Source organism: Tenrec ecaudatus, chromosome 8 (assembly GCF_050624435.1).
Source record: "Tenrec ecaudatus isolate mTenEca1 chromosome 8, mTenEca1.hap1, whole genome shotgun sequence".
Classification (NCBI taxonomy): Eukaryota; Metazoa; Chordata; class Mammalia; order Afrosoricida; family Tenrecidae; genus Tenrec; species Tenrec ecaudatus.
In genome coordinates, this window is record NC_134537.1 from 40,046,637 (window position 1) to 40,060,678 (window position 14,042).

At 44.3% G+C, this 14,042-nt stretch overlaps 2 protein-coding genes across 2 annotated transcripts in view; both read left to right on the forward strand.

Moving 5' to 3' along the window:
- WDR53 (WD repeat domain 53) overlaps nt 1-4,573 on the forward strand; it is a 54,059-nt gene extending 49,486 nt beyond the window's left edge. The window contains exon 5 of the transcript XR_012785720.1: nt 4,458-4,573. The gene's annotated coding sequence lies outside the window, so the exon portion shown is untranslated. The remainder of the gene's footprint in view (nt 1-4,457) is intronic.
- On the forward strand, nt 3,378-13,823 carry SMCO1 (single-pass membrane protein with coiled-coil domains 1). The gene is made up of 3 exons (XM_075557158.1): nt 3,378-3,403; nt 4,458-4,607; nt 8,149-13,823. Exons 1-3 carry the CDS (start codon nt 3,378-3,380, stop codon nt 8,591-8,593), a joined length of 621 nt encoding a protein of 206 aa, XP_075413273.1. The 3' UTR covers nt 8,594-13,823.
- Nucleotides 13,824-14,042: the final 219 nt, after the last annotated feature.

Consider the following 14,042-nt stretch of genomic DNA (forward strand, 5'->3'; position numbering starts at 1 on the left):
TTTTGATTTCAAATGGTTGATTATTTTAAAGCATTCATATAATACTCGTGTTATACACCTGGCCCTGTTTGCTGAAAATTGAGCTGGGGGTAAATTTAATTCCAGATCTGGATGGTGATTAAGAGCCATATTCCTAGGGGTTCCACGAGTTTCTAGCTGACCAATAAACACAGGCTTTCTTTTGTTTTGTTTTGTTTTAAACGTTTTATTAGGGACTCATACAACTCTTATCACAGTCCATACATATACATACATCAATTGTATAAAGCACATCTGTACATTCTTTGCCCTAATCATTTTCTTTTCTTTCTTTCTTTTTTTTTTCCTTTTCTTTTTTTACATTTTATTAGGGGCTCATACAACTCTTATCACAATCCATACATATACATACATCAATTGTATAAAGCACATCCATACATTCCCCGCCCCAATCATTCTCAAAGCATTTGCTCTCCACTTAAGCCCTTTGCATCAGGTCCTCTTTTTTTTTTCCCCTCCCTCCTCGCTCCCCCCTCCCTCATGTGCCCTTGGTAATTTATACATCGTTATTTTGTCATATCTTGCTCTATCCGGAGTCTCCCTTCCCCCCCTTCTCTGCCGTCCCTCTCCCAGGAAGGAGGTCACATGTGGATCCCTGTTATCAGTTCCCCCTTTCCAACCCACTCACCCTACGCTCTCCCAGCATCGCCCCTCACACCCTTGGTCCTGAAGGTATCATCCACCCTGGATTCCCTGAAACACAGGCTTTCTTTTATCTTTTTTTAAATTAAATAATTTTATTGGGGGCTCCTACAACTCTTATCACAATCCACACATACATCCATTGTGTCCAGCACATTTGTACATTTGTTTCCCTCATCATTCTCAAAACATTTGCTCTTCACTTGAGGCCCTGGTACTTGAGCTCCTCATTTTTCCCCTCCCTCCCTGCTCCGCCCTCCCCCATGAACCCTTGATAATTTATAAATTATTATTTTGTCATATCTTATACTGTTTGACAGCTCCCTCACCAGACTTCTCTGCTATCTGTCCCCCAGGGAGGCGGTTATATATAGATCCTTGTAATCTGTTCCCCCTTTCCACCCCACCTTCCCCCCACCCTCCCAGTATTGCTACTTACCACTGGTCCTGAGGGGTTCATCTGTCCTGGATTCCCTGTGTTTCCAGTTCCTATCTGTGCCAGTGTACATGCTCTGGTCTAGCCGGATTTGTAAGGTAGAATTGGGATAATAATACTGGGGGAGGAGGTGGGGGGAAGGAAGCATTAAAGAACTGGAGGAAAGTTGTATGTTTCATCATTGCTACACTGTGCCCTGACTGGCTTGTCTTCTTCTCAAGACCCTTCTGTGAAGGGATGTCCAGTTGACTACAGATGGGCTTTGGGTCCCCACTCTGCACTCCCCTTAATTCTCAATGATAAGATTTTTTGTTCTTTGATGCCTGATCCCTGATCACTTCAACACCTCTTGATCACACAGGCTGGTGTGCTTCTTCCATGTGGACTTCGTTGTTTCTCATCTAAATGATCACTTGTTTATCTTTAAGCGTTTAAGACCCCAGGCGTATATCTTTTGATAGTCGGGCACCATCTGCTTTCTTCACCACATTTACTTATGCACCTGCAGCATTGTCTTCAGGGATTGTGTTGGGGCAGTCTGGTGTGCTTCTTCCATGTGAGCTTTGTTGTTTCTCAGCTAGATGGTCGCTTGTTTATCTTCAAGACCCAGGCTTTCTATATTATGAGTTCCAGATCCCACCCCAGCTCCCAACTCTCTCCAGGACCTTCTAATGCAATCCCTTCTGGAACAGTTGGCAGTCAGGCACCATCTAGTTCTTCTAGTATCAGGGTCATGGAGGAGGCTAAACTTCATGAAGTCCGTTAGTCCATTAAACTCATTATCCCATGTGTCTTTGGTTTTCTTCAGTTGTCTTTCCTTCAGATAGGGAGAGACCAGTAGTGGCAACTTAGATAATCATTCTTGAGTTTTTAAGACCCCAGTCGATACTCACTGAAGTAGTATGTAGAGCATTGTCTTAGAGAGTTCTGCTACACCAATTGGTCTTGGTGTCCTCTGAGACTATGGTCCTGAGCCACTAAATCCAACCAATCATCCCTTCAAGGTATTTGGTTATGTCTGCTAAGTGTTTGTTTTAAGGAGCATTCAGATTGTACTTACTCCAAGACAGATTTGTTGATTCTTCGGACAGACTATGGGCTATTCAATATTCTTCACCAACACAATTGTTCGAGTGCATCACTTCTTCTTTGGTCACCTTTATTCATTTTCCAGCTTTGCACACGAAAACACGATGGCTGGTCCCGGGGCGCGCCAGTCCTCAGCGTGGCATCCCAGCTCGTCAGGCTTGCCCAATGCGATGCCTCCTTGGATGTCTTAACTGCTGTTTCCATGGATGTTGACTGTGGATCCAAGTAACATGAAATCTGGACAATTTCAATATTTTCTTCATTCATCGCGATGCTGGCTACTGGTCTAGTAAAGGTTTTTGTTTTCTTTATGTTGAAGTATAATAAACACTGAAAACTCTATTCTTTGACCTTTATCACTGAGAATTTCAAATCCTCTTCACTTTCAACCAACAAAGTTATGTTATCTGCATATTGCAGATGTTAATGAGTCTTCCTCCAATCTTGATGGCACCCCTTCTTCATATAGACCAGCCTCTCACATTCTGGCTCAGGATAGAAATCGTGCGAGGATGGTGAAAGTGTACAATTGTGACACACAGCTTTTCTGAATGTAAGCCTTACAGAATTCCCGGGTTTTATTTTTCAAATGTCTGACTCTTAGTCTATTTACAAGCTCTGTGTGGACACAATTAAGTGTTCTGCAAAGCCTATTCTTCTGAACACTATCCATAATTTCCTAAGATCCACAAAGTCAAATGCCTTTGCATTGCCAATAAAACAGAGGTAAAAATCTTTCTGTATTTTTTATTTTGCTTTCAGCCAAGACCCATCGGACATCAGGAATAATATGCCTCATTCCACATTCTCCTGTGATTTGGGCTTGAGTTTCTGGCAGTTCCCTGTTGATTTAATTTAGACCCTTACAGCTCTAATAATGGATACAAACAGGATGCCAGATGATATCATTTTGACTTTGAGACTGAGACATCTACAAAACGTACATTCATACTGAACTTTAACTAGATGTAGGAAAAATCCAAATGGGAAATATTCCACCAAAGGATCCTAAGTCCATTTCTGAAGGTGGAAAAATAGTTCCAAATGAGGACTGTTGAGTGTGACCTCTCCATCCAGGAGCAGCTGTGCAAAGGGAAGTTGAAAATGCCTGGCTAGCACTCTGATAAGAAGTGAATTAGCCTTAGGAGGAATTTAGGAGCCAGAAGAGAAAATGGCCAAGAACAGAATTCCGGGCAAGTGAGTTCTAGTGCTCTCTTTCTCTGTGGAGCGAGAAGACATCATTCAGTGCCGGAGCACCCTTTGATGAGCAGACCTGCTGAGAGATCCTTAGTCCCCACGTTGGGGTCATAGCTCAGCATCCCATTCACATCACAGACACCAATCGCAAAACAATATTTTATTACTTATGTGTAAAGCCTCTGATATGTGTTGACAAATGAGCAAAAGATGTTGAAGAAATATGCTCTGGTCAAATCCCCGAAAGAGCATTCAGTGTCGTTAATGAAACACTAACTGTACAAATAAAGCGAGATGTGGGGGGGGGCGGCGGGGGGTGACAGGGGGTTGAGGCAGTCTTTGTAACTGAGAGGTAGGAGGGCCAGGAGCTCGACAGGTAGAGAGGGTGGGGAGTTCCAGTAGGGAGTGGAAATTACAGTAATCCAGGATTTGGGCTCTGAACAGGGTGGAGAAAGCCACCTTATTTGAAACTTGATCTCAGCATTAGTTATCCATCTAATATTAAATCTCAATCTTTTTAAGACTCAATTTCTTTGTCGGCAAAAATTGTTACAAATGATTGTTTAAATTCTCATGATTACCATGAGTCAAACAAATGTTTGTTTAAAATATTTTAAAAGTATAAATAACACAAAGACATCGCAGATAATTCAACAAATTCAACTATTCAAAAACTCTGGCAGTTCAGAGAATTAAAGAATTAGGAAGGTGGCTAGAAGGAATGACAAAACATCAGTTTATAATTTTAAATTTAAATAGCTACCCAAGTTCAGTAGCGATGTGCATCAATGTCTTAGAGCCTTTTAAGGAAAAACCTCACCTTACCTATAACTCACTGCCATTGAGTCGATACCAACACATAGTGACCCTGAAGGTCAGGGTAGAACTGCCCACTGTGGGTTTCCAAGACTGTAGAAAGTCCCGTCTTTCTCCCGTGGAGCAGCTGGTGGTTTCCAACTGCTGAGCTGGCAATTAGCAGTCCACCGTGTAACCACTATGCCACCAGGGCTCCTTTACCTGACCTCAACTAACCCATAATTCTTTTATCCTCCAGAATAGATAACAAACTCCAAGCTTTGGAAGCACAATTCAAAGAGCTGGACTTGACCAAGGATAATCTTACAGAAAAATTTGAAAATCATAGCAAGACTTTGGCAAGTCAGGCAGCGCAAGCTGAGCTATGGACAGCAGTTCTGGCTCTAAAGTGAGTATCCGAGGAGAAATCAATGGAATTTTGTGGCTTTGTGGGAGCTTGCTTGGGTCCTTCTAGAATTTCTTAAGATGGTCCTGTAAAATCCGCATGAAAGCAGCATCCGACCCCTCTAACTGCACAAAGTAGGAAGAGGAGACCCACCATCAGCATCAGCCCACGGCTGACAGCTGCGAGGTGAAGCCAGACATGCCTTTACCTTTTAACCTATTCTACACCAACCATCTCTCCCATGATACAGTCTCTCTTTCCGCTGGGTTTGACAATTCACAATTATCAAAATCATGGCCACACGGAACTCACAGAAAATGCTCATGATTAATCCACTACTACAAAGAGAAACACCAATTAAATACAGTTTAGGGAACAATTCCCGAACCAGGCTACGAGCCACACATCGCCTCCCTTTTGTGCACTTCACAAGAGCCACCTTGAAGAAGCAGCTCTCACATTGCCTGGGGCCACTCCTTCAAGAGCGAGGAAATGGGAGAAGACCATCCACTTGAGGCTCTGCAGCAGCGAGACAAGGCTGGGCCAAATCAATGGGCCCCCCAGAAATGGAAGGAGAGCCTTGCCGGAAATCAAACTGAAACCAGGGGACATTGTGGAGGAGATACTGAGAGTTCTGTTGGTGAGTATGGTGGGTGATTAGGGAGAAGTAACCGCACATTGGGAAGGGTTGTTTAACAATGATTGTAGGGAACCTAGGGGGACAGTGGACCAGATTTTATGTTCCTGGGTAGACACTATGACTATGTTTCTACCCAACCCTTGGTGAGCCACATGAATTAAGACCAGGATGACCTTGGATGCTGACCTTGAAGGCAGCATGGCATAACACAGGGGCTACTCCAGTGTTATGGACTTAACATCAAGACCTGGCTGAATAAACTGAGCCCTACCCCCAAGTTGCCTGCACTCTTGGACGGAGGAATGGGGTATTCAGATGAGAGAGGAAGTGAAGCAGAGAGTGGCTGCCCAGGCCCTGGGGAAGTGGCATCATTGGACCGTGGGGGAACCCAGGGCTTGGTGGGTATCTAATGGAAAGGGACTCCGAATCACCATATATTTAGTACCTCAATGCCCCTCTCGAAGTAACATGACAGGTTTTGATCTGTTGGGTAAGGATCTGAACTTGGAAGAATTGGTCCAGGAAGTGGGCCCCCATCCCCCACCCCGGCACCAATCCCCATCCTTAGGGTAAGTAGCACTCAGTCAGATGGGAGAGCACTAACTCATGGGTGCAGCTCAAGGTGGAACTCCTCACACCGACAGTGTCCTGATGCTGTGTCACTGGGAAAATCGATGATGTCAGTCGTGCACATCGCCTGTTACCCCAGTGGGACGAATGACAATGCTTTACTCTTTTGTTTCTATGGGTTTCTACTGTCCTGCCTTTAGTTTGTTTTTATTTTGTTTTGTTTGTTTGCTGGTTTTGATATTGTCATAATATGACTGTCTAAAGAAACCTGACTCTTGTATATCCCATGGACAAGCAGATGGATTCTGGCTCCCACTTAACTCTAGCCCTAATCCAAAAACAGTTGGTTCTGATAACATGGCTCTACTCGATACCTTCATGAAGAGATCACTGAAGATAAGGAAGCTACAGCAAAATATGGTGAAGATAGCAGATGGTGCCCGGCTATCCATTGGAACAGTGTCTGGGGTCTTAAAGTTTGTATTCAAACAAGCAGCCACCTAACTGAGGCATCAACTAAGTCCACATGGAAGAAGCACACCAGCTTATGTGATCCAAAGATGACAACAAAATTCAAGTATGATAAAGGGAAAAGTATCAGAGCTTAAATCTTAAATCAGAGCAAAAAACACCCAATATGTAGAAGGCTATGTAGGACACTGGGAGCTCAACACCCATCTGCAGAGTATTGTCAGAGTAAGCCGCTGGCAGATCCCCTCTGACCACAGGCATGGGGCTCCAACAGCTTTACCATCAGACAGAGATCATTGCTATCTTGATTTTGCTGGATCGAACTTCATACTTGGTCAGTTCACCTCCCTCTTGACCCAACTTGAAATTGTTCTAGGTGCAAGTATTTCTTGCTTGTTCCATGACACAAATTTCTTCCCTGGCTTTTAAAATACTGATGGTGGTCTTTTCTTGCTTGCTCATTATTTATGTTTTTATCTTTATGTTACTATTTTATCCCTACCACTTTATTTATTTATTGTTTCTGTTGGTGTTTCCAGTTTGTAAAGCACAGAAGGAGTGACAACATAGAGATAATAACTGATGCAAGGGGTTTATAGGGGGTGGAGGGGTGGAGGGTGGGTGAAGGGACTTGGGGAGCAAACAATGTATGCAGGAGTGGGGAGAGAGCACTAGAACCATTTGTGATTACACAATTCACTTGAAAAACAATTTAACCATGAAAGAAATAGAGGAAAATGTTCTAAATTGGGTAATGATTTTCCATTTCTTCTTGATATGATTGAATTATTGCATGATATGTGGATTATGTGCCAATAAGAATGCAAAAAAATAAGAAAGTACTCGTGATTACAGGGTTTATTAAGGAAGTTAACACGTTACAATTCAGGAACAGAAATGCTCAGTTAAAGCCTCTTCTCAGGAAGGCTTGCAGATGTGCCTCTCTCCCACTGTTTCCTCCCAGGTAGGGCCTGGTCTCTACCCTGTTCAGTCAATGTTACAAACTTCCTTCAGTTCTTCCAATTATGAGCCCAAACATAGTCCTCCCTATCAGTAAGCTTCAGCCCAAAGTCAGTCAGCTCTAGTTCCGAAGGTCGGTGAAGTGTCTGGGGACAGGCCACTCCTCTTTTCTGAAGCACTCAGCTTTCTCCTCAGACAGCTCTGTCTCCTGGATGTAGGTGGTTCGGGCAGCAATGTCAGGGCCAAAGGTGAGCTCCACTCATGGCTCTTCTCTTGTGATGGTAGTAAGATCATCCCTTTCCACCTCTGAGATGGCTGTTTTAAGCCTATCAGGATGGTAAAACTAGCCAATCCCATGGTTAATGGTCCCAGACACTTATTTGCATGATTCTATCCCACAAGACTGCCATGTACCTAAGCTATCCAATCCCCTAGCAGACCACGAACATCTCATATTTGAATAGCCCTACACAGTCATTGATGGAATTTACAAAGATTGTGGTTAGAGGGGACATATCAAGTAATTCACTGTTCCATAAGTTCCCATAATGGATTCTGAAGAACTGACATTTTCTCAGGTTCATTAATTAAAGAAAAAGAAAAGTTTACATTTGAGAGCCTGTTTATATGCTAAGCAGTACAGTGCACTAATTTCAGACCCTCTTGCTTGCCAAAGTCTTCCTAAGACAAAGATGGATTATCTAACTCCCTTGTCATGAGGAACTTTTAGTATGGTGGCCTAAGAGTTAAGCAGGCCCTATTTCTAACATAAGGACTTTATAAAGTACAACAGTTGGTTTTCCTAGTGAGTTTGTACTTCTTTGTGTTACCCGAAGAGAGTGCATTTTATGTTTGTATATTAAGAGTGCTAGTACTTAAAAGTTCTTTGCCTTTACTTTTTAGGCTGACTTCAATGGAATTGAATATTTTATACAGCTATGTCCTTGAAGTGCTCGTCTTCTTGCACACGCGGGTCCTTGAGAAGCTCCCAGCCCTGGTGAAAAGTCTTCCCACTTTGACCTCTGTCCTTAGACGGAAAGCCAAGAACAAGCACATCAGACAGGTGTGGGAGTCTGTTCTGCAGGACTGTGGGCTCCAAGAGGGCGATATCACAGCCCTCTGTACCTTCTTTATTGCACATGGTAACAAAGCCGAACACTACTCTGCTACAGCAAGACAGATGTACATCAGGGATGTCACTTTGATGGTTACTGACGTGGTAAAACACCAGGCTTTGCAGGACGCTTTGCTGAGTGCTGTTCAGGTCATCGAGAAAGGCAAAGTGGTGAGGGCCTCCAGAGAGCAAAAGTCGTCCCTAAAAGAGCTGATAGCACCCGTCAAAAATTAACCTGGTTAAATAATAATAAAACTTTAAAAAATTAACCTGGTGCCTTTCACTTCTAGCAATTACCTTGAAAGTGGAAGAAAAACATGAATGTGTAAATTTAGACATTAGAGGTTTATTTTTATCATAAAAGTGAGGAGATTGTTCAAGAAATTGAAAGAATTCCATACAATACATTCTGTCTAGCCATATAGAGGAATGGAGACATTCTGTGTAATGATAGGGAGTTATCTACAGGAAGAAATGTTGTTTTCTAAATATGGGTGTTTGATAGACATGGCTCGCATGGAAATTTGGTAAAAACAAAGATATATAAACACTTGCCTAACCATAAACCTGCGGAGCGCTACATTAGAAAGTAGTAACATTGGCTGTGTTGGAGAGGAAAACTAAGATACTAGGAGATAGAACGGTGGGCTGGAATGGGTTCACTGTTTCTGTTTGGGTCATTTTGAGCTTTGAAACACATGCTGCCTTACCTTCTTCAACAAGTCAACAATAGAGAGCATCTGTAAAACGGGCATGCCAGCGGTGTTGGAGGCATCCGACTTCCTCTGACTTCACAGTGAGGAGAGAGAATCACCATCAGTAGCCTAAGATTGATTCCAGGGAGGTAAAGGTCAGACATAATCCTCTCACCGCCACCAACCCTGCTACCGATGCTGAGACCAATTGTCTCTCATGCTGTGCTTTCTACTTCTCTCCTGGTTTGATAATTCATTACAATGGCCACAAAGATGATACTCAAAATTATGGGGTTTATTATGTAAGGAATAGGATACAATTTTTTTTTTTAATCAGGGCAGCCTCTTTTCAGCCATGGCTGCCGGCAGGCCTCTCTGCCTGGCCTTTGGCCCAGTGCACCTCTTAGCCTGGTGTAGCCACTGTCACCAGCATCCAGGTTCTTGATTTACCAAGAGAAAGATTTACTTTTGGAAGACATCGGGCATTGCAGAAGATTCTTATCTAGAGACTCCTAAAGAGGAAGAAATCCTTACCAGACAGGCTAAGGTGACCAGATTTTAACATTGGTAAAGCGGGACACCATTGATAAAACTCATATCCTGGCGAAATAGCCACATATCAGCCGAAAACAGCATACCCTAGCTTGTCATGCATTCTTTCCAAAGATCAGGACTTTTTAAAAACACCTCGGGACGCAGGAAAAATTGTTAAAAATTGGGATTGTCCTGCCAAAAGCGGGACGTCATAGCCAGCCTTGATATCTCTTGCCTCCCATATGCATACTCAGTGTTTTAAGAGTTCTTGCACACTTGAGATTCTCAGGAACTTCCTGGGGTGGCAAAGTATTCTGGGAAATGTAGTCCCACGATATTATCAGGGACTGCACATCCTGTGTCCAACTCTCCAGCTTTGCTCCCATGCTCTGTCTCAGTTACAGAGCTCTTTAGCTGCACCAGTACATGTCCACTCCACCAGCAGACCTCCTGTATGAAGGCCCTCAGTTTTCTTGTTCCAAGGACTGCGGACTCCCCTGTGACATCCTGTCCCAGTCTCCTGCTGCCATTCCTCTGCTACTGCTGCTCACCATCTCTAGTATTAAAGTTCTGGCTTCTAGATCGAGGCGGTATCCCTTATAGGGACCCTGGATCCAGAGAATGTGCTCCACTCCCATCTCTTCTATATGGTGGTACTTGGGCTCTCCTTTTCCACCTCTGGACTGTTTTGTTTGTTTTTTTTTTTGCCTATCAGGCTGGCAAAATTGACCAGTTCCCTCATTATGGTTCCATAAATCGTATTAGCATGGTCCCACCTTATACGCATCATCCCACCCAATCATTTGGTGGACCTTACAAGACTAGGCTAGAAAGGCCATGTATAGTGACCCATTACACTGTAGGTCCCTACCTAGCGTCATCTAACGCATCATAGACAGCCTGGGTACATAGCTCTGTAATCTGCAGCTAAAGGTTGGCGGTGTCATGGGAGAAGGCCTGGTGAGTTGTATCCATAAAGCTCACAGCCCAGAGAAGTCTACAGAGCACTTCTACTCTCTAAAACACGGGGTCGTCATGAGTTGGATTTTCTGTTTAACACATATCATGGGATGCTGGGATTATATGTTGATGTATACTTTATCTCTAGGACAGGACTTTAGTTGTTTACACTGGAAAGGGAGTGCTTCTACATTGACCGTTTGTTTATCTTGTTTATTGAACATCTCTTGTCACATACTAAGGGCTGTGAGAAACATTAAAATGGGGGATTCTCGGGGGCAGCATAATTATTGTGGCTTGTCTAGACACTTTTCTAGTCCCCACCTCCCACCAAACGACCTCTTCCCTGCATCCGTCTGGGTAAGAAGGTGGAGTGTGGGGTCCAGCCCCGCAGTTGAATGGCTCCTTAGGTCAACACGTGCAATTATAGAAATAAGGAGAGAGACAGGGCACAGCGGACTGATCTCCATTATTAGAAGAGCAGGCTCCAGTGTCTTCAACAGGAAGGTTTTATCGTAATGGGGCTTGCAAGCCCCTTGCTAGTCCACACAGTGAAAGGGGCCATGTGTTCATCTCGACAGCCCTGAGCCCTCTAGGACACTCTAAAAGATGTGTCCGGCAAATGAGAAACACATGATGCCAATCACTCTTTAAGAGACAAGGCAGGGCTCCTTCAACTGTGCACCTGAGAAGCCAGGTGACTGTAGGAGGCAGCTGATCATTTTATGGAGCGTGGCTGTGAAGAAATGTTCTTAAAGGGCCCAGCAGTAACACTATGATTCCCAGCCACAGCCAGCATCTCTGACCCCTTCCCCATCCCCACCGAGCTTAACCTGACAGCTCACCTTCTCAAGATGCTCACAGAAACTTCCCCTCTCTTCACCTTTCTGCAGGTGCCACAGCCAATAAAGGGGGAGGGGGACGGGGGGCTGCTTTTAGACACAATAACTTATTTCTGTCCCAAAAGTTTATTAACAGGATTCCTTTGTTCGCTCTTTCTCTCTCTCCACCTTCTCTTGTGACCGCACATCCGTCCCTCTGTCTCTTCCTCTCTCTAGCTCTCCCTTTCTTGCTTCTGGCTGCTCTCACTTCACTCTGTCATCCAATCTCCCCTCACCTTGCCCCCCCCCCCTTTACTCTCATTCCAATCTAAACACCCGGGCAGGTCGTTAACTCTAATGACACATGCTAATTAAACCCACGCTCTGGCTTTGGGTCCACTTTCCTTTCGTTCCAGTTCTAACAGTTCTTCCTGGAGAATATGCGTATTGGGCTTGATCTATCATCTCAGACCCATGGAGACATTCTTCTAGGGCGGGTCTTCCAAGCCCTGTGGTCCCCTCAGTGAGAGTAGAGATTAGGCCAATTGCATTTTCCCCCAGGGCCTTAGTGGGCTTTCCCACTGCTGGGGAAAATACTGATGGGATTCACCTGTGAGTATCTATGGCCAGGATTCACCGAAATACCACCTGCTGGATATAAAATGAGCCCTCTGGAAAGCAGGAGAGCGGATCTCACTACCATCACAACCCAGGAGTGGAGCCCATTCTCTGGACCTGAGATCCCTGTGCAGCGAACCTCCTGGATCCAAAAGACAGCTATGACATCGGAGGAGCAGCAGCAGAACCAAGAGCCAGGGCGTGAAACCGAGTGAGGGACTTCCCAGAACACAGAACAGGAGGCGGGCTGGCGGAGTGGGGCGCATCTGGAAACTGGATTGGCTCACCCACAGAGCTGAACGCCTTCATATTGAGTGTATCCCCTTTGGGCATCTAGGAGCAGCTCTGAAAGAATTTCGCAACATGTCCTGAAGAATAGCTCTATCTTGATTATTTCTCATTTGCATTACAATCTGTTAACTCCCTTACTAAACCTTTTTAATCATGAATTTTGTTTGTGAGTTCTGTGTAGCCATTGGAGTGGATATTAGAATTTAGAGATAAAATTGGAAATCCTGGATAAGATCGCATGGATTAAGTGTTGATGCTTCATTGGGAGGTTCAACCTTAGAGCAGCCCGAGAGATGACAGTGGAATGTCAGGAGAGATGAGAAGTCATGGCAAGTGCTGCGGGATTTTGCTGGCTCCCCCTCCAGAGAAGCCACAAGGGACAGAGCACACTGCTTCCTGAGCACGTCCATCAGTGGCATCCATCTCCACACTCACTGACTGGAGAAGCCAGACCTTGGAATGACGAAGGAAAGAGAATGTATGCTGCTTGTTCTAAAAAATGGCATGGTGGGGCCATCTGACCTCCTCTAACTTCTGACTCCTATGGAGCAGAGTTCAAATACACCATTTCTCTCCGACCTTTTTTACCAATTCTACCACCAGCCTTCCCTCCCATAGCACTCTCTAGTTCTCTGCTGGGTTAAGTAATTTGTTGCAATGGCCACCCAGAACTCAGACAGTATTCATAATCTTGGAATTTACTAGCAGGTTACAATTTAGGATCAACTCAGCATACAGGTCTTTGATTAGAACAGCCTCTTCTTGGCCCTGCCCACAGGCAGGTCTGTCACTGGCCTGTCGAATGCTAGGTCTACCTCTCGCCTGCTCAGGTAAGTGTTACAAAGCTCTTTAGCTTGCCAATAAATATCCAGAGGTACCCCACTCCACCAGTAAGCCTCAGCTCAAGGATCTTTCTCATTCTGAGAATCATCAAGCCTAGTTCTGCCTACAAGTGCCCGGAAGCACCCCAATTTGCCACTATGCCTCCTGCTCCAAAGCACTTCGCTTCCTTGCCCTGACCAGAACGTCCACTCTGCCGGTCTTAGAGTTCTGCTGTCTCTCCTATTGCTGCTTCTCTGCCGTTGCTTCTCTCTGTCTCTCATCACCTCTCTCCATCTCAGGTCTCTCTTTGTCCCCTGGGGACAGAAAGTTCTCAGCACGGGATCCCAGGTCCTGACTCCTCTTTCTAAATGGTAATCAGGTCTTCTCTCTCTCTCTACTTACTTTTATTTCCTTTTATCTCATTAAAGAAAAATGGAACCTAGCACCCTAATCAAATCCTGTTTCTTTAACGCCAACACTCATTACCTCTCAGTAACACTATGTGGATATTGCCAGAGATGAGCACCTCAGGTCTGAAGGCACTCAAAATATGCCTGAGGAAGAGCTGCCCTCTCAAAGTAGAGTCGATCATGATGCTGTGGGTGGTTTAAAGCCATGGAGACCTTCATTTGCTGATGAGGTATGACTCAAAATAATAAGAAACAGCTGCAAACATCCATTAATAAATGATATTTGGCATGTATGAAGTATGAATCTTAGAAAATTGCAAGTTGTCAAGAATGAAGTGGAATGCATAAAGATCAATATTCTAGACATTTGCACACTGAAATGGACTCGTGTGAGCTTTTTTGAATTAGACAGCCTAATGACTTCCTTTACTGGCAATGACAGATTCAAGAGGATAAGAGTTGCATTCATTGTCAAAAAGGACATGTTAAGATCTATCTTGAAGTAGGATGCTGCCTGTGATAGTATACTATC